General features: G+C 40.7%; 1 protein-coding gene and 1 long non-coding RNA gene across 2 annotated transcripts in view; one reads left to right on the forward strand and one right to left on the reverse strand.

The window, feature by feature from the left end:
* MUSK (muscle associated receptor tyrosine kinase) overlaps positions 1-8,834 on the reverse strand; it is a 97,552-nt gene extending 88,718 nt beyond the window's left edge. The window contains exon 1 of the mRNA XM_058694595.1: positions 8,405-8,834. Coding sequence (XP_058550578.1) covers positions 8,405-8,483 — 79 coding nt within the window. The 5' untranslated portion in view covers positions 8,484-8,834. The remainder of the gene's footprint in view (positions 1-8,404) is intronic.
* LOC131491507 (uncharacterized) overlaps positions 1-17,419 on the forward strand; it is a 100,452-nt gene extending 83,033 nt beyond the window's left edge. The window contains exon 4 of the long non-coding RNA XR_009251491.1: positions 16,987-17,419. This is a non-coding gene — a long non-coding RNA (uncharacterized LOC131491507). The remainder of the gene's footprint in view (positions 1-16,986) is intronic.
* The last annotated feature ends 2,274 nt before the right edge of the window (positions 17,420-19,693 follow it).

Genomic DNA, 19,693 nt, shown 5'->3' on the forward strand with positions numbered 1-19,693 from the left:
TGAAATGAGAGTTGCTTGGATTATAGGAGTTAGAAGGACAAGGAAGTTAAGAAGGATGAGAGTCGGTTAGTAGTAGGATGCATCCCTCTTTAATCATTTAGGAAGCCTGTGAATCTACCAGAGCAAACGGAGTGGGGTCCTGGTCATCTCAAGGGTTGGATGGTGTGGGAAAGAAAGTGTCAATACCTGTATTTGCATGAGTCTGGAAATCTACCCCATTGCATGACCTTATTGAAAATAATTATCATCATTACCACTTTATCGTTACTATTATTTATCAGAGATTTGTTTACTGCTTTCCATGTAGCAAGCACCAGGTTGACTAGAAGCAAAAAGATGTGTAAAGTCCATCTCTGCCTTAGAAGAGCCCACAGTCTTTCTCATTGCCAAGTAGCATTTCATTGTATATATAAACCACACCTTCTTTATCCTTTCATCAGTTGATGGACATTTGGGCTCTTTCCGTAATTTGGCTATTGTTGAAAGTGCTGCTGGAGGGTGTTATGCTAAGTGAAATAAGTCAGAGAAAGACAGATATCATATGTTTTCACTCATATGTGGAACTTGAGAGACTTAACAGAAGACCATGGGGGAGGGGAAGGGGAAAAAACGGTTTCAAACAGAGAGGGAGGCAAACCATAAGAGACTCTTCAGTACAGAGAACAAACTGAGGGTTGATGCAGGGTAGGGGAGAGGGGAAAATGGGTGATGGGCATTGAGGAGAGAGAGCACTTGCTGGGATGAGCACTGGGTGTTGTATATTAGCGATGAATCACGGGAATCTACCCCCAAAACAGAGCACACTGTATACACTGTATGTTAGCCAACTTGACAATAAGTTATATTAAAAAAAAGACTTTTGAAGGATTTCTAATATCATGGGAAAATGTATAAATATGTTTTTAAGTGAAAAAGAAGATTTGAAATGATACATGTATCAAGAAAACAAGCTTGTAAATAATAGGAATGTGAATATAAGTATAAATATTTAGGAAGAAGAATAGACAATAAACCATTAAAAGGTGATTTTCTATTGTGGTGTTTAAAGAAAAAGAAAAGAGCCCACCATCTAGCTAATAAGGATGGACGGTTACATAGAACGATCAGCTGTAATAGTTACGCCTGCTCTCCTGGCGTAATTGGTAGTGCCCCCTGTATTCCAAAAGTGCCTGAGTTTGGACAGTCGATTATATGGTCATTTTAGATAAAATGCAAGGTATGTATCAGAGCCAAGTAAGTAGTGTGAACAGTATTTTAGATGCAGGGTAGGGGGTGACAGCCTCATGAGACACCTAGGACAGATGGGCACATTGGCCATAAAACATGCATTCACAGTCTAAACCTTATTTTTTCACTAAACTCAGAGACAAATTCATGGGCTGAGAGTAAGGGAACCTGGTGCTTGGGAGTGTCCCACTGAGCCCCCATCTTCCTCCTTAATGTGGTTCTTGTCTTAAGATGCAGTTTAAGGAGCATCTTAGCTCAGTTTCTCAGACTAGCTAGACAGAGCCAAATGCCCTTTTCCTTATGGGTCATCCTATAAATGTCACTCTGATAGCACTTGGCACACAGATGCTATTAAAATGATCCGCTTATGTCTTTATCTCATACTCAGTAATAAAAACCTTGAGCTTTGGGGCCAAGGACCATGTCCTAGACCTTTTTCTATCCCTAGGGTTAGCAGATTTACTGATATAATGTTTAAATAAGCTGTATTTCTGAGGCCTTTATAAAAGGCATAAATTTTTGAAAAGGTTGAAAGCAAATAGTTGAAATAAGAGCAGAAAATTTTTAGGTGAAATGACATCTTTTATACGTAGGCATCAGAGCTCCTGTGGATGGAATAAGCAATCAATTGCAGAGTCATACAGATAAATAAAAACACTGAATATTAAGTTTGTGAGATGCAGATAATGATGGGCCCAAAGGTGAATTGATGATAGTGAATGCTTTCGTTGTTTAAAAAGCAAGAGCAATGAGCAGCCAGACAGAGGTGCTAGCACAGGGCTTGAGTTCAAATCCCTGTTCCATCACTTCGTGATGCATCAAGTCACCTAGCTGGTGCCTAGGCATGTTCAGCTGTAGATGGAGATGATAATAAAACCGCTACATAGGCTTGTCATGAGGATTAGTTAAATGAATACACGTAAAGCATTTAAAACGGTCCTTTCCCCATATGGAACACTGTGTGTTATTTGAGTCTGTAATTTAGAAACAGAAGCCCGAACTGTTCAATTGTTCGCCCAGTCTCTGGATTACTTGCAGATTTACCATTAATATTTACTTCTGGGAATCTATCCCAAGGAAATAATCTCAAGGCAGAAAGGCACACAGATGACTTTCACTGTACAGAACAGATGAATTGCCCTGGATCGTACTAATGGTGCTGAAAGGGAGGAAAGTTTCGGCACACACTTCTGCCTCGTAACTGCGGTCTGCTGGAGCTGGCTTGTACTGGCTTGCTATAGCCAAGTGTTAATTTCTCCGGAATTCTGTGAGACAACTGTTAAATACAGCCATTATTAAAAACTAAATTACATACATTTAGGGTGACAGATGGTAGCTACGTCTGTGGTGAGCATAGCACAACCTCTAGAGAAGCTCAGTCACTATGCTGTACCCCTGAAACTAACGTAACATTCATTGTGTGCCAACTATACTCAAGGTAAAAAGCTAAAATAAAAAACTTAAAATTCAATAAATTATATTAAAAACTAATAATACTCGAAATTTATCACTTCCTAATTATGTTACTACGTTTTACTGTTACCTATGCTCTTGAAGTGATTTATACCCAAGGTCGCTGTCTGGTAGAATTAGTGTAGAAAGCCACGTTAGTGTTCATCCCTCCCAGTTCAGTGTTCATTGTTAGCTTGAAATCGACTGTGGTTGGAGTCAGAAATCAGCAAATGCAACAAATCAGGGCCTTTTTTTTTGTCTCAGGGAGGCAAATATTAAGCATATATTAGCAACTCTTACCTAAACAAGATATTATTCACATAATCACTGCGAATGGTATTTTTTAAGAGGATAAATAAAATAGAATATGCTCATGCATTCATGTGAAATAGAAATGGCAGGTAGCAGAAGTATATAGACAGTTATTTATGATACATAGAAAAAATGGGAGAAAATATATGTTCAAACAGTCTTGGAAGTCAAGGTGACTTTTTCTAGTCTGAGGTTTTTTTTTTTTTTTTAAGTTTATTTTGAGAGAGAGAGAGAGAGAACCAGCAGGGGAGAGGCAGAGAGAGAAAGAGGAGACAGAGAATCCCAAACAGTCTCTGCACTGTGAATGCAGAGCCTGACGTGGGTCTCGATCTCACGGTTTGTGAGAGATCTCTCTCGTGAGAGAGCATGACCTGAGCTGAATCAAGAGTCAGACACTTAGCCGACTGAGCCACCCAGGTGCCCTCCTGTTTTAAGCTTTTCTGTATTTTATATTTACAAAATCATTCTTAATGGCCATGTATTATTTTTATAAGAAAATAAACTTAATTCATTAGTTTCTTCTCACCTGATACTTCAGAAGTGACAGAGGTAACAGACATATGTTATTAATATTTTTACAAACTGTGGAGATCAGTTAAGATCAAGAAAGTAAATCTGAGAATGTCTTGACACAGTTATGGAGAAATATGAGGTGTTACTAAGAACTTTATTAGATTAACACCTTCCCACCATGAGCAGTGGCGTGATAGTCTTGTGCATCGTTTGATTCTGTTTTTAATAATTTTAGCATCCAAAATTAAGAACCTGCCACGGGCCAGGCATTATACTTTTCGTTCATTATCTCATTTAGCACAACAAACATAAAGGTAGATACTATTATTATTCTCATCTGCAGATGAAGAATGGAGGATAAGAATGGCTAAATAGCTGTCTAAGCATAACACAAGTAGGAAATAATAGAGCTAAACTTCAAGGTGAAGGTCGGTTTAAAATTCCTATCTTTTAACTCTAAGCAATTCCATGCCTTGAGCATAATACTGATTACAGACAGAGGGGAAAAATAAGGTTTACGTTAATATCAATTTATATAGGCAGGGTATAGTTGGCTAAGTTCACTTTGCCCATCTTTCAAAATTACCCAAACAAATCCACTTTCAAATTGTTACTGGCAAAATCACATCGTTGTATTTAATGATATTTGTTGACTCAGCAGACTGTCTCCTGTTTACTTTCATTCTGTTATCCAGCTTTCATCTCAGCCAGAGTCTGTTTAAACTAGGGCACTATTTCTCCCCTCAATCCAAGGACCACATGAATAACAAATACATGAAAATGAGCACAATGCTTTTCTGGACCCAAAGAGCAACTTCACTTGAATCCTAGCTGCTTGATGTGAAGGAAAATGATATTAACCCTTTTATGGGCTCTACCGCATGGCCATTGACAGACCAGCTTCTGATTGACTAGTTGTTGACGAACATGACCAAATGACTGAGTAAACACCAAGAAGTCAGGTGAATTTGCTCCTTTCTGTTTTAGTAAAATTAGAGCTCAGACTTGGGACATATTCGTGTTTTTTTTCTAATATCATGAATACAGTATTGTTTTTTCAGTATGAGAAAACACTTTGGTGTTGGAAAATTTTCAGATATCCCCAAAGAAAGAGGATATTCAGTATTGCTCATCATTTGGCTTATCTTAGAAACTGGCACATTTATTCTACTGGCGATACAATAAAATATAAGTTATTTTTTTATTATGATGCTTTTGGAACTTGTAAGCTTCATTGATAATCTCAACCACTTATTAATATTGTATCATTCATTCTTTGTCACAGAACACACTTTGGGTCCTTGCCTTCAGGAATGGTACTGGGCATAGACCGGAAGGGGTTTAGGTTCAGCCTGTTCAGAATTTCTGAAATTGCCTCTCCTGGGTGAATTCATTTGGGTTAAGAGATAGTCCCACAGAGACCCGTCTAAAATGTTCATGTTACCCAAGAGCGATCATTTCAGCAATCACTGACTGTTTAGCATAGTACCTAATGTTATATGTTGAGCACTAGTACGCACTTGTTCATTTTATGAGGAAATGGAGGCTCACAAATACTACGTGCCATCCCCAAAGACACACAGAAAGACATTGGAGACTAGGAAAAGGAACTTGATCTTAACACTCTCTTCCAGGCCTTAAATGTCCTCACTTCACTGCCTTCATTATTCTGCCTAGACTGCACGGTATGTTGCCATATAATCTCAGCTCCCTTACTGTCTAGTCCTTCAGCTGCCCTGACCCTGGGAAGCACCAACCTTGAACTAGTCTCACCCGCTGTCCTCGCTTGCCTCTATGTTCATATAGTATTGTTAGATGAAATGAAACACTGGTGCAAATCAAGGCCACTATAAAGGTTAATTCCCAACCCCAGCTGGGCCCTCAGCATGGCCCACGTAGTTCCTCTGCATTACTCTGGTCTGCTCTTTGCTCACTTTCTTGAATGGGGCCACATCCTTCAGGTCCCATTCTCCCCCCTCACCTTGACCCTCTCTCCCATGACTTAAGTCCTAGTTCACTGAGAAGTTGCCTACTACTCTGGAAATATGGCAGAAGTCTTGACGTTTCTGCTCTTTCTCTCTGTTCTTGAAGGCCAGTATTATTTAAAGCAACTGTGTCTCCCCAAACACGCAATGAGTTGCTCTTTCAATGTACGTCAATATTCATCCAGGACTCGGTGTCCTGGATTTCAATGACAGCTGTGCCTGCTCTGACTTAGTCATATGTTGAATCTGTGAACCCTATCTTTGTATGCATACGATCTAGAAGAGGAAGTTACTCAAATATATCTGAAGATAAATCACTTCGGCGCAAACACTTCTAGGTATGGGAGCAAATGAGGTAATTTAAAAAGGTGGAGTTTGGACAGGAGTTCTTTTTGCGTATTAAAGAAACTCAGTACTGCTTACGTGAACTCCTGTACTTCTACAGAATTTAAATCCCACCACACACTTAATATTCCCTGATAAAGCACTCACTATTATTGAAATATGTGGTTAAGGCGAGTATTCAATGAAACGTTGGTTACTTTCATACGTGATGGTTTGTAAATTTCTGGTTGTGGGTTATGATATTGAGCTCGTCACTGAAAGTGTCACTAGTCGTAATTATTTAGAACAAGTGACTTTTCCTTTTGTCTTTGAACATTAGGAATCTCCAACTAAACTTAAAACAAGAAACTAATAATTCTACAAAGTCTATTATTAATTTTATTGAGGAAATGGTATGTGGAGAGTTAGAAGAGAATCCACTAAATACCTTGTGCTATTTAAAAATCTGTCATTTTGTAACACATTATTGTGCAAATTCCTTGATTCATTCATTTTTTTAAAGGACTTAGGAAAAAGATACCTGGCTACAGAACTCTTTTTATTCTCTGTCAAGAATAGAGAAAATAACTCTGAGATAGTTTGTGTGGAACATCTTTATTATTTCCAGCAGTATGAAATAATAGCATATTATTGTTTTTTGTACCAATATATTCCATGAACTCTAACATTTAAAATTTTAAGGACTGTTTTTATGATAATGTTTATTCTCAGAACTGGTGCGTGTCGTGAATGAATGTTTGTTCTACTAGGCCTGGTGTTCTTGGCTGAGATTGGTGTTAAATCCGTAACTAATTTAAATTTTACCGTAAATACAGTAGACTAGGCAAAAATATTCTTTTAATTTTTTGGTTTTATAATCTAATCAGAGCAATAAATTAATTATAAACAAAGTCAGATTAACAATCTGATTTTTTTATTCAAAGTTCAAGATGTTTGGCTTTATCTTTAGATCACCATATTTTGAATTTTTCGAAATAGAGATGGTGTGCATTTGAATTAAGGGCTTTACCTGTGAAGTTTGGAAACTGCAAATCATTTCATTCTAGAATATAAATTAGGAGTTGTTTATACAGGGAGGTGGGTTTGTTTATTTTTTTTTTAATACACCAAATCCTGATTTGAACCAGCAAAATCAATTGTTCCTTATAAGACTGAAGTTTAATAAATGTTAGCGTTTACCCATGTCACTTTTATGTAACTTCATGGCTTAGGAGAGCACAAATAAGACTTAACAATCTGTAAATGTGAACGTTCAGGTGCTACCTTACCGGACATCCGTTGTATGATCAGGAAGTATTAAAATAATCCAAAGCCAATGTTAAGTCTTTCTGGCTATTATTAGCTGTTTGAAAAGACCTAGATTCTTCCTTATCTGGAGATACCTTAACCTATTAGTTGGCAATTAAATGTTTAAATACATCTGAAGATACTATTCTACTTGTGTAAGATGGAAAAAGAAAACAAAACGTAAGTCTCCGAAATCAGATTGTTTGTGAAGAAAGCTATATCTTGTTAGCATGTGAATCTTGCCCTTGGGGCTCCAGAAATTCTAATGACCCACAAAATCTAAAGCTGTGTTTCCCATCTACATACACATACTACCTTCACTGACCTACGCAATACAAATGTGTTCAGTTCCTTGGGAAAGTAACATAAAAGGAAAATAATTAATTTGAGTGTATCATAAAACGCAGAACTCTTTTACTCTAATACATTAAATCTGAAAACTCTTTAATTGACATCATTCAGTCTTTTTCATGTCTTTAAAAAATTTTTCAGAGAAACCCTCAGTCGCTTTGTAAATCACATACTTTCCTGTCTTTCTTCCTGATTTGAAATACACTAGTCTCCGTTTTATAATGCACTGGCCAGAAACCATATCACTGTGGACATTCTTGCTGCTGCAACAGGTGTTTGTCAGTTTCTTAAGTTGCTTTCCTTTCCCTGAGGTGGTGTTATTTCCGGTACATTCCAAAGGCTCTGAAAAAAAACTTTCACAGTCTCTTGCTGAGCCAACTCATGCCTCCAAACTCAAAGTTATTGAGAACTCATTGTCTTCAGGCTTTTGTTATATAGGCAAATTGTGTGAGTCTTTCTGTAATTCCAATTTTTAAGAACTAAAATATTTACTAAGAATTTTGCAAAACTGAAAATGGAAATGACTTTTGTTCAGAAGCAAACAGTCTGGACATCTGGGAGTAGGGTTGATTATATTCCCAGCAAACCTAATGTGAAAAGGTTTTCATCATCCATTTAGACCACCCTGAAGTTTGACACACGCATAAACAAAACGGACCTTGATAACTTGCAGTCTACCTGCTGATGTTTTCCTACAAGTGAGGACTCTGCATGCCCTGTGTGGCTAGACTTTTTATTGCAGAACTTAAGCGAGGGAGGGATACTGGTAGAAAGGAGATCATCAGTCAACTGCTCCCTCTCCATACATCGTACCCCTACTTCACCAAGTAAAACCCAAGCCCGCCATAATATGAATCGGTCGTGTTCGGAGCACACACATGCACTTTAGAACTGTGACAAGGCAACAAGAAGACAAGATTCCTCAAACAAACCTTTTGGAAGTTTCTCAGTCCCGCTGAAGGCAACCAAAGTAAGAATATGTACCAGTGGAATGTTGACGAGCTCTCTCATGATTAATCCAGGCTCAGGCAGGAGAAAGTTCCTTCTGGACAACGCAAGGAAAATGCCCCCACAATTTACATTTTAAAGCACAGTTTGTTACAAAAGGGTCGTCTGCTAATGACTGTTTGTGTCAGCAGCTCCACAGGCTCTAAGTATAATCAGGAATTCTCAGTCTTGGCTGTAGTGATGGACACGGCCAGCTGGTGAGTATCCACTTAGGCCAGTAATGCAAGTGTAGTGCTGGAGGAACAAGGGAAAGAAAATCCCTTTAGAATCCCTTTTAAGACAGTGGCAGAAGGACAATACCAGATGCCTTTGCAACCATCACTGTATTCCCTGAGGTATAGGTTTCCTGATCTGATTCGGTTCACCACCTCTCTCTGCTCACGCCACCACCCTGGGTGTATGTAATCAGGCTCCTCCCCATCGCTCACTCCGCCTCCTACCTCCAGCCCATTACCAGTTCCTACAGATGGTACCAACTCCATATTCCTGCATTTCTTCCCCTCCGTTGATTCCGATTAGTATAATGCTGTCCCAGTCTCCTTTCCAGACATTCATCTTCTCTGAATGATGGCGATAGCATCCTGTCTGTTCTCCTCTACTGTGTCTTGTTGTCATCTGATCTCTTCTCAGAGATCTCTTCTCCTGCTCAAGAGGCTTCTGTGCCTCTTGACCGCATCAAAACCTATTCAGACCTCTCTGACATGGGAGGCCTTGCTGGCCCCTGCCTGTCTTGTTAGCCTCATCTGTTACAATCCGTGCCTCTATCTTAATATTTAGCAACCTGTTTCTATATGCAGCTTTCTTCCCTCTGTGAATTACTCAGGCTGTTCTGCCGGCTTGGAATTCTTTCCCCTCTCTGCACTCAGTTAACATCCATCCCAACTTGATCATGATCTCCTCCTGGGTGCCATCCCAGACCCAGAATTCTATATCTTCCCAAAGTTGCATTGGGTTTGCCTCCTCTGTGTGTGTGTGTGTGTGTGTGTGTGTGTGTCTTGTGCACATGTCTATCACTGCACTTACCACATTGTTTTAAGATTTTTGCCTTATTGGTGCATCCTCATTCTTTGGCCTCATGAGTCCATGGATCTGGAAGCTGGGGGCTATCAGCCAAATTAGTTACTTACAGCAGATCTTCCTAAAGGTGCACCTCCATGGCTTCCGAAATGTTCTACTACGCAAATTGCCTTTTCTCACTGAATGATATGTCTTGGAGACTTTACCATGCTACTACATACCCATCATTTCTACTGACAATATAATTGTCTAAATTATGAATGTGTGATGGTATATATTTGCTCCCAGCAATGTGTTGAGAGGACCCATTTCCCCACACTCTTATCAACATTTACCTTTGAATTCTTACATTTAAATAGAGTAAAAATGATACTTCATTGTTTTAATTTATAGTTATTTCACTGAATACTATTGGTAATGAGAATTTTTCATATTTTTATTGTTATTCATTTTCCTCTTCTGTGGCTTTAGTCTGTATTCCTCTTACATCATTTTTATTTTTCTTATTTATAGGAATTTTAAATGTATGCTCGATATAAATAATTTATGTCCTTTGTCTGTTGTATATACTGTCAATATTTTCCATGTGGAACACCTCTGCTACCGAACCATAGAGAGCTTGTGTTAAATCAGTTCTTCCTTCCTAGATCAGGACCTGGGAGGACCAGGTTATCCAGGGCTGTTGGAAGCTTCTGTGCTCCATTAACAAGAAATAATGTGCAAAGCCAGATCTGTCTACCGGACTTCTTTGTTATTTAAATTAATAGATTCACCCTTTTGGGGAGCTTGGCTAAACATGAGTCTGAGTCCTTAAACTGCAATCAAAATAATGCTAGTGTAATTTTAACAGAAGACATATAGATTTGATTAGGTTTCTGCTGAGAACATCCTGTGAATGCTGTGTATTTCATGAGAAATTTGAATGTCAATAAGATGAGCACATTTTTTTATGTAAAATTTAGGAATCAGCAGGCTGAACAGTGTGGCTACCTATCATTTCCATAAATAACACTAGAGAAAGTGCAGGGTTCTGGAAATTTGGTCGACTTTGGATTTATGAGCCCCCCAAGGACCCTCTTCCTTCAGATGTCCAGGAGGAGGACTTATAAGGGAGCACTCTTCATCCCCTTTCCCCTAAAATAAAGAACAAGCAATGATGACACCTGTCTTGAATCCAGTAGGAACTGCCCCCTCTAGGCCAGGAACCCCAGGAAGTTATTTCCTACTTCATATTCCACCATGACCTGAGTCCGAAGGTGACCGCAGTGCCATGCAGGGTTAAGGGGAGACAAAACTCCATTGAGGGAAAAGTGAAGCTAGAATTTGAGGGAGAGTGCTGGCTCAAGATGAGGCGGTTATTGGCTGAGAGAAGCCCATGAGGAGTGTGGTTTAGGTAGGAACACCACAGCAGGTTCCAAAGTGTGGCAGCCAGTTACATTCCTTGCAGCAATTTCTTGTACCCCTGATATGAAATGGCCTTCTATCCTACAGCACAATCTGCTGTGCCTTACAATAGCAGACTTAGTCAGCCCTGTGGAGTGAGACTGGGCACCAGTCCTCAGGGCATGAGGAGAGTAGGTGAGGCGGATGGCCAGTCTTCCCGTTAATAAAATACAGTCGGGGGCGCCTTGGTGACTCAGTTGATTAAGCGTCTGACTCTTGATTTTGGCTCAGGTCATGATCTCACAGTTTGTGAGTTCGAGGCCCGCATTGGGCTTTGTGCTGACAGTGTGGAGGCTGCTTGGAATCCTCTCTCTCCCTCTCTCTCTGCACCTCCTTTGCTTGCTTGCTCTCTCTCTATTTTAAATAAATAAGCATTTAAAATGATAAATAAATACGCCAATGAAGCTTGCCTGGCTACCTCTGCTATCTTTGCTTCTTCATCTCAGAAGCTGGCCAAAACTCCCAGGAAGTAGGATCAAAGAGCGAGTAGCACCGTTCTGAACCACATCTCAAAGTAGACACTGGCATTCAGCTGCACAGCAGCTGATGACACTAGCCCCATTCGTGCTGGAGCCAGCACATCACCAAGTTAGTGCTTCTGGTCTGCACCAGGCTCTCATACATCTGGTGAAGCTTGGCAAAGAGCCCCTTCTAATTATCACAAAGGGCAATGACCTAATTCTTTGCCTCACTGGTCAGCAGACAACGGGTCATGAATGCCACATGGATTGCCCTTTGTGGGGAATCAAAGAGATAGTGGTAGGGTTATATATTTTTTTTAATGGATGGGATCTCCCCATTGACTGTGAGGATAGCTATTAGAGGTGCATCAGGATTTTTGGAGCCTCTACCTTATAAAATTGGAAAGGACTCTAGAAAGAAAATGTTCAGTAAATGAATGAATTACACTGAATACCTACTGTATGTGGGACATTCAGCAACAAGAGATGGGGCTTAATGTCTGGTGAGGGAATGAATAACAAACAATTACATAAATAAATAAATAAATAAATAAATACATACATACATACATAAATTAGAATCTGGAGAGATACACTACATTGTAAGATCATATAAAAACTGAGCCTGAAAAAAAATGAGCCTGGCCTAGTTAGGGAAGCAAGAAATGCTCTTCTGAGGAAGTGCCACCGAGGCTCCCCGCTGCAGGATAACTCAAAGTCAGACAGCCAGACTCGGGAGGTGTGGGCGTAGACTCTAACAGGCAGTGGGGGAAGAATGTGGAAATGGCTGGGGATATGGAGACCATGGTGCTGTGATAGAAATGAAAATTGTTTGGAGTGCAGGAAGGGGAAAGGTACAGAGGCAGATAGGGGAGATCACTCAGGGTTTTGTATGTCTCAGTAAGAGCTTCATTCTACGAGAAGTGAAACGCCCTGGGAATGTAGATTGCAGTGCAAGCTACAGACGTGAATCTGATATGCTGAAGGGAGCACGTGAAAGGAGAGGAAGCCTTAGATCTGAGCCATGACACGTTCCAACCTCTAAATGCCAGTGAAAGATAAAGAGCTAGAAAAAGAGATGGACACAAAGCAGCTAGTTGGGTAGAAAGCTATATACTAATAGAGTGGCACACAAGGGAAGGGAAGAGAGCATTTCTAGAAGGCGAGCATGGAGTATGTTGAATGCCCCTAAGCGGTCAAGTAGGAAGGAGTTGAAAGGTTTCCATTGAATTTAGCATCATAGAAGTGGTTTATGATCTTGGTGAAGGGCAGTCCTGGGGAGCAGTGGGGAAGGAGCTAAGACCCTGGATGGTGTACACAAACTGGAGAGTGAACAGGATGTGAGGAAATAGAGACAGTATGTGGGGAGGATTCTCTCAAGAAGAGTGACAAGGAGAAAGCTAAGCAGCAGCTGGAGGGAAGGGTTGGACAGAGACAGAATTTATTCTTTTTTTTTTTTCTTTTTAGTAGGCTCTATACCTAACATTGAACTCACAATCCCTAGACCAAGAGTCGCATACTCTACCAACTGAGCCAGCCAGACGCCCCAGAAGTCATTCATTATTTATTTTGAAGGTGTGCTGTGAGGGATCCTGTAGCAAGAAAGAGGTTAAAGACACAGAAAAAGAAAAGATAATAGGTAGTTCAAGGTCTCCAGGAAGGCAGGAGGGACTGGAGCTCTAAGCACTGGATCTTGTAATAGGAGATGATGAGGAAGGGGTAAGTAGGCATATTTGTCGGTGAGAATGGGGAAGAGTTTACTGAGCCCTCATCTAATGACTTCTATCATCTCTGTGAAGTAGAAGGTGAGGTTGAAGAAGATTTAAAACAGTTATTCTGGAAAATAAGAGAGCCCACAGTTGAGGTTGTTGTTACAAAGTTATGCTGATATCATACACCCTAGTGTGTTTTTTTTCTCACCAGCCCTTCTCAGCTTCACAAATGACAGATGTTGAATGGTTGGGTTTATTTTGGGGGGTGGGGGGTGGGGGGTGGGGAAAGGGTATTTGTTAGTGATACATTAGTCCAGGGAAGCAGCATTCCAGAAGAGAGAGGGAAATGCGATGCTAGGGAGCAAAGTGGGTGTATTGAGAACAGACACAGTCAATAAGTCAATAAGATACGGGCAGCACAAAGAAGGTAGAAACGTGGACAATGGAAGGGGCAAAACCCGGAAAGAGAGAGATTCAGTGATGTGGGGTAGCTTCAAGTCAATTCAGGGGTCCACCTGGGGAACATAGACCATGACCTGGGGCCATTTTGCTTATGTGCAGTTAAGTTCATTTCTCAGAGGGGAGACCAGCTCTGAGTCCACTGTTCTTGCCCATGAAGGACAATGAGGTGGTTGGAGAGGAAAGGGTAGATTGGAGACAAATATGGAAAAGATTGGGTCATGAAGTCAAAACGAACACCAGATTTTCAGCTTGAAAAATTCAGTGGAGTTGGGCTGCTGGAGTGTGGAGAGCCGGTGAGCCTATGGGTGGGTGAGCAGGCGAGGGCTGGGGGTAGGTGGAAGAAAAATCAAATGAATGTAGAATGTGGAGTCTTTAATTGTATGCTAGCGGGAACTTCTGAAAGGAAAAGAAGTCTACTAAAATGATCAACTTGTATCATATAAAATTTATAAATTTATATCTTAGGCTGCTGTCTGGGTCCCAACATGAAAGAGATGGCCTGCTCAACTAGAATAAAAGGAGATATATAGGTGTAAGATGTTCGGAAACTGCAAGAATTAGTGTAGAGACTGTGAACCGCCAACAGGTGCTCTTTACCATCTCTAGGCCTGAGGGTTGAAGGGGCAGAAAACCACTTAACGGAATCTAAAGACTAAGTCATGGGAGAGCTTCCTATTAGGAGCTAAGACTTTTGGTTGAGGGATTCAGGTAGCTCACGAGAATGCTTTTGATTTCTGGCAGATCCTCACCATTGGCCAAACCCAATAAGGAACTGGAGGGCAAGAAAGCCCATTGATAGAGTTCATAGAAATCAGTTTCCACAGGCACAGAACAGGGGACAAGTAGATCTGGAGGACAAATGGAAGGAGACCCCAGCTGGTCTCTTTAAAGAGTTCCAGCTTCTCCCAGAGCACAAACCAGACACCGGATGAGACTTCACGCCCGTTCTCCGATTTGTCTGCAACAGTTACATTTGCAGTCATTCGATCAGCATATCACACTTTACCCCGCCTCTCTGCTTACCCCCAAAGACTAAACTGCTTCTCGGTCATACCACCTCTGGCCTCTCTGAAGTATATCTTTGGTACCCCAGCATGTTATAGGGGTTTTTCCAGAGTACGGGTCTGCCTGTCTGGATTTTCTGTACTCTCTATTCTCTGAGACCTCCAACCTGTTGGTCGCCTGCATGAACACGATGCTTCTCCCTGGTTCATCCAGCCCCACTCTCAGTCTGAAAACCCAATGGAAAACGCAGACGTGGCTACAGTTCAAAGACCCTGAAGTTCACACATATGATATAAATCATTCTGAGGGAAGAAGCCCTCCACCACGCTTCCCGGGGAGGTCCGTTCTTTCCATCGGCCTCTGCCAGAGAAAGCCGCGGCGTCGCTGTTGTTCTTGCAGGCCATCCACCCTGCCTCAGTCTGCTGGCACAGGCTGTTTAGACCCTTGATGCTGCTGCCAGAGGGAATTTTTTTTTTAATTTGTCCACTGGGGTACCTGGGTGGCTCAGCTGGCTAAGCCTCCGACTTCGGCTCAGATCGTAATCTCACTGTTCATGACTTTGAGCCTGCATCGGGCTCTGTGCTGACAGCTCAGAGCCTGGAGCCTGCTTCGGATTCTGTGTCTTCCTCTCTCTCTGCCCCTCCCCCACGCACACTTTGTCTGTCTGTCTGTCTCTCAAAAATAAACATTACCAAAAAAAAATTAAAAATTGTCTACCACTCACCTATTAGAATGGGCAAAATCTGTAACACTGGCGAGGATGTGAAGCAGTAGGAAATCTCACCCGTTGCTGGTGGCAATGCAAAAGGAGTCTGCCATTTTGGAAGACTGGCAGTATCTTACCAAACTAAACATACTCCTACCATATGATCCAGCAGTCATACTTCTTGGTATTTACCCAAAGGAGTGAAAAAATGTTGACACAAAAACCTGTACACAGACGTTGATAGCAGATTTATTCATAATTGCCAAAACTTAGAAGCAACCAAGCTGTTCTTCATTCAGTAGGGGACTGGATAAATAAACTGTGGCACATGCAGACAATGGACTGTTATTCAGCTCTACAAAGAAATGAGCTATGGCACCATGAAAAGACGTGGAGGAATCTTAAAAGCCTGTCACTAAGTGCAAGAAGCCAATCTGAAAAGGCTACATACTATATGATTCCAACTATATGACATTGTAGAAAAAGTCAAACTATGGAGACGGTAAAAAGATCAGTGGTTTCTGGACACAGTGGGAGAATAGGCAGAATAAGAGAACAGTGCCTGAATAGGCAGAGCACAGATGATTTTTAGGGCGGTAAAAATACTCTATATGATATAATAAAGATAGCTATATGTCATTATACACTTGTTCAAATCCACAGAGCATACGATAGCAAGAGTGGACCCTAAGGTAAGCAGTGGACTTTGGGTGGTGATGATGGGTCAAGATAAGTTCATCTTTGCCAAAATATGTACTACCCTAGTGAATGATGTTGATAGAGGGGGAGGTTAAGCAAGTGTAGGGACAGGGAGAATAGGAGAAATCTCTGTACCTCCTCAATACTGTTGTGAACCTAAACAGCTCTCAAAAATAAAGTCTTAAAAAAAGCATCTGTAGCTCTGTGCACTAGCAGTGTTATAGCCAATCAGTCAATGAGGCATGACTATTGCTAATTGAAAAAAAAAAAAATATATATATATATAAAGAGTCCAGTACAATGATATTATTCAATTTATGTTTTAATTTTTTTTAACATTTATTTATTTTTGAGACAGAGAGAGACAGAGCATGAACAGGGGAGGGTCAGAGAGAGGGAGACACAGAATCCAAAACAAGCTCCAGGCTCTGAGCTGTCAGCACAGAGCCCGATGCGGGGCTCGAACTCACGGACCGCGAGATCATGACCTGAGCCGAAGTCGGCCGCTTAACCGACAGAGCCACCCAGGCGCCCCTGTTTTAATTTTTTAACGTTTATTCATTTTTGAGAGAGAGAGAAAAAGACAAAGCATGAGTGGGAGAGGGGCAGAGAGAGAGGGAGACACCAAATCTGAAATGGGCTCTAGGCTCTGAGCTGTTAGCACAGAGCGCGACACGGGGCTCAAACTCCTGAACCGCGAGGTCATGACCTGAGCCAAAGTTGGACGCTTAACCTGACTGAGCCACCCAGGCGCCGATCAATTTATGTTTTCATTAAAGTTTTTATATATAAAAAATTATGACAACTACAGATGGCATATTATAAGCAAGTACAAAGCATAAAATCATCTTTGCCAGGAAAGCATTATTCTCTATAGCGAAGTCATTTTTGGTTTTGTTTCTTAAACTGAGTATCCGAAACGTTTCGTATGTTTGTATGGGTTTTGGAAGCGGCAGGTCCCAGCTCTGCCTCTGTAAGCTGAGAAAAACGAATACTGATAGGTGGATACAGATGAGTGACCTCAGCTCAGCCAATCAGACACGTCTGCTGGGACTCTGAATTTGGAGCAAGTGACACAAAGAAGGAGGTAGTGAGAATTCATTCCAGTGGTGGCGACATCACGCGTTCGACGGCATCGGAGCCAAGAGTAGCACGCAGCCACGGCGGCGCCTCAGCAGTATCTAGTGTCTGGTGATGGCAGCGCTGGTGGCCATGCCCAGCGTCAGTGGCGGAGCTGCGTCACCCTGACCGGGCTGTTCCTCGGGCGAGAGCTTGGCCACAGTGCTCGCCACCTGACTGCCTTGGTTCCTGCCTGCCTCTCCGGTATTCCTGTGTATTTTGTAAGCTGCCCAGTAGCCTTCCAAAACATTTCCTTCCTCCCAAGTTAACCCTTTCTCTCGAGTTACATGATACATACACACACACACACACACACACACACACTTATTTGTAGGAAATATATATACATCTAAAATATAATTAAATGAATAAATGTATAATATATGAATATAATGTATTTTATTTAATTAATTTAAATTTATTTATTAATTTAATTTATATTTATATTTACACTTATTTATATTATATTTATATTTATTAATTTATAAATTAATTAATTAATTTAATTAATTTAATTAAATTTATTTATTAAATTAAATTTACTTAAATACATTATAATTTGTATATATATGTGTGTGTGTATATATATATATATATATATATATATATATATATTCTCATGGAAAAACCTTTAATAGGACACAAAGCCTAGAAGTCATATAAGGATGACTCCATTTGACTACATAAAGTTTTAAAATCCACCTGGGGTAAAAAGAAACACGTTGCCAAAGGTTAAATATCAAAGTGAAATTAAAAAAAAAAAGCACACAACTTGCTAAGCTAATAGATACGTACGTACATACTCATTATGTATCTTACTTGAATTTTCCTCAACGTGTGAAAGTATTGGCCATTCTTTTTGCTTAAGATTCTCTTTCACTTGGCCTTTTTATGATAGAGTTATTTCCTGGTTTTCTTGTTGTTATTTTTTTGTTGTCCCCTTAATAAATTCCCCACCCTGCCCCATTCCTTCATGCAGAATATAAATGTTTATTTTCCCAAGTTAAGTCTTTGGCACACCTCTCTTGAGTGTGCCATACTCTAAGAGTTGTTTCGACCATTTTACAGCGTTAGAAAACACCTAAATATGTATGACTCTTACCTGTAGCTCTGAATTAAATCTCTGTCAGAAACACCTGTATAACTAGTCGCCTGTATGGCTAGCTCACAAGCAACTGAAACTCAAGATATATAATATTGAGATATAATATTATTAATCTTAAAAACGTTTAATATTTAACTAGAATTAGCAATGCAATCAGAGAGGAAGGACAGGAAACCTTCAAACTTTGCTTTCTCTCCCCATTGCTGCAAAAGGCTCTCTGAGACAAAATGCCACTTTCACAAGCCACAGCTCTAAAATGGCTTTCTACTGCTGTCATTGAGCCTCCACATGCTGTACCCGGTTCCACGCACCTGTAAATGAAGGTGTCAGCAGGAAAGTTGGAAAATACAAACTTTTTCTTATTGGCGAGTTCTGTGAAAACAGGTACTTCAGAATAGTGACTGGCACATGCGATGTGTGTAATAAATACGAGTTGTGCATAAATTCAGAGCTTTTTCAGGTTGACATGGCTCTCGGTTGACTTGTAACACATGATTCTCAATGTTCAAGTGCTCTCAGGGATAAGATAGGACGAGAAAAGAGCTAGCCCAGTAGAGCTAGCTGTATCTCCACCTATGGTGTTCTCCACTGTTTGTTCCCCGACTGCCCCAGCCCTATATGGAAGAGGGATGTAGTTATGGGGAGTTGTGGGAGAGAGCTTGGGAAGGTATTATAGTCTCAGAGCTGATGAAATTCAAACTTCTTTTCCAAGACTCTCAAGACCTAGAGCCTAAATTTCTGCTGACCAAAGAATCTGTCTTAATTTAAATAAATCCAAGATGCTAGCACCTGGAGAAATTGATCCTAAGTCCTATAACCTCAATATGTCCAATACTAAACTCATCATCTTCCCTAAAGCCTGGGAATTCCTTTTTTTTTTTTTTTTTTTTTTTAATTCCTTTATCTCTTGTTTCAGTGAATAGCCCGTCTTCTATTCGGCTTCCTAACTCATTGAGCTCTGAGTCATCCCCGACACCTTTCTTTTTCCTTAACCCATCAAGTTTACATTCTGAAGGCCTGTCTGGATTGTCCCTTTCTCACTGCCCTCCCCACGCCACTTTTAGTTCTCATTAATTTATGGTCTGCTTCCTAAGCTGCAGCGAGTGGGTCTCCCTACCAATCAGTTCTCTACGCCAATGTGAGAGCACTCCTTCTAGTATATAAATTTGGCCACGTCATTCTCCTGTTTAGAATGTTTTATGACTTCCTGCTGCTTTGGGGGTAAACTCCACGCTCCCTTTGTTGGCAGTCCTCTGCTGCCCTCTCCTCCCTCTTTCCTCGCCTTCCCTTCCTCACACTCTCTGTTCAAGGAGTAACTGTAGTGCCTCGGAATCACCACCATACTTGTTCTGACCTTCATGCCTTTTAACATGGTTTCCTTTCTGCTGGAATGTCACTCTCCTGTTTTCTTTTAGCCAAACATGGCTTGTCCTTCAAGATTCCACCTGGTTCTGGCCTCTCTGAGAAGTTTCATTTGATGCCCC

Source organism: Neofelis nebulosa, chromosome 12, assembly GCF_028018385.1.
Source record: "Neofelis nebulosa isolate mNeoNeb1 chromosome 12, mNeoNeb1.pri, whole genome shotgun sequence".
In the NCBI taxonomy this organism is placed as follows: Eukaryota; Metazoa; Chordata; class Mammalia; order Carnivora; family Felidae; genus Neofelis; species Neofelis nebulosa.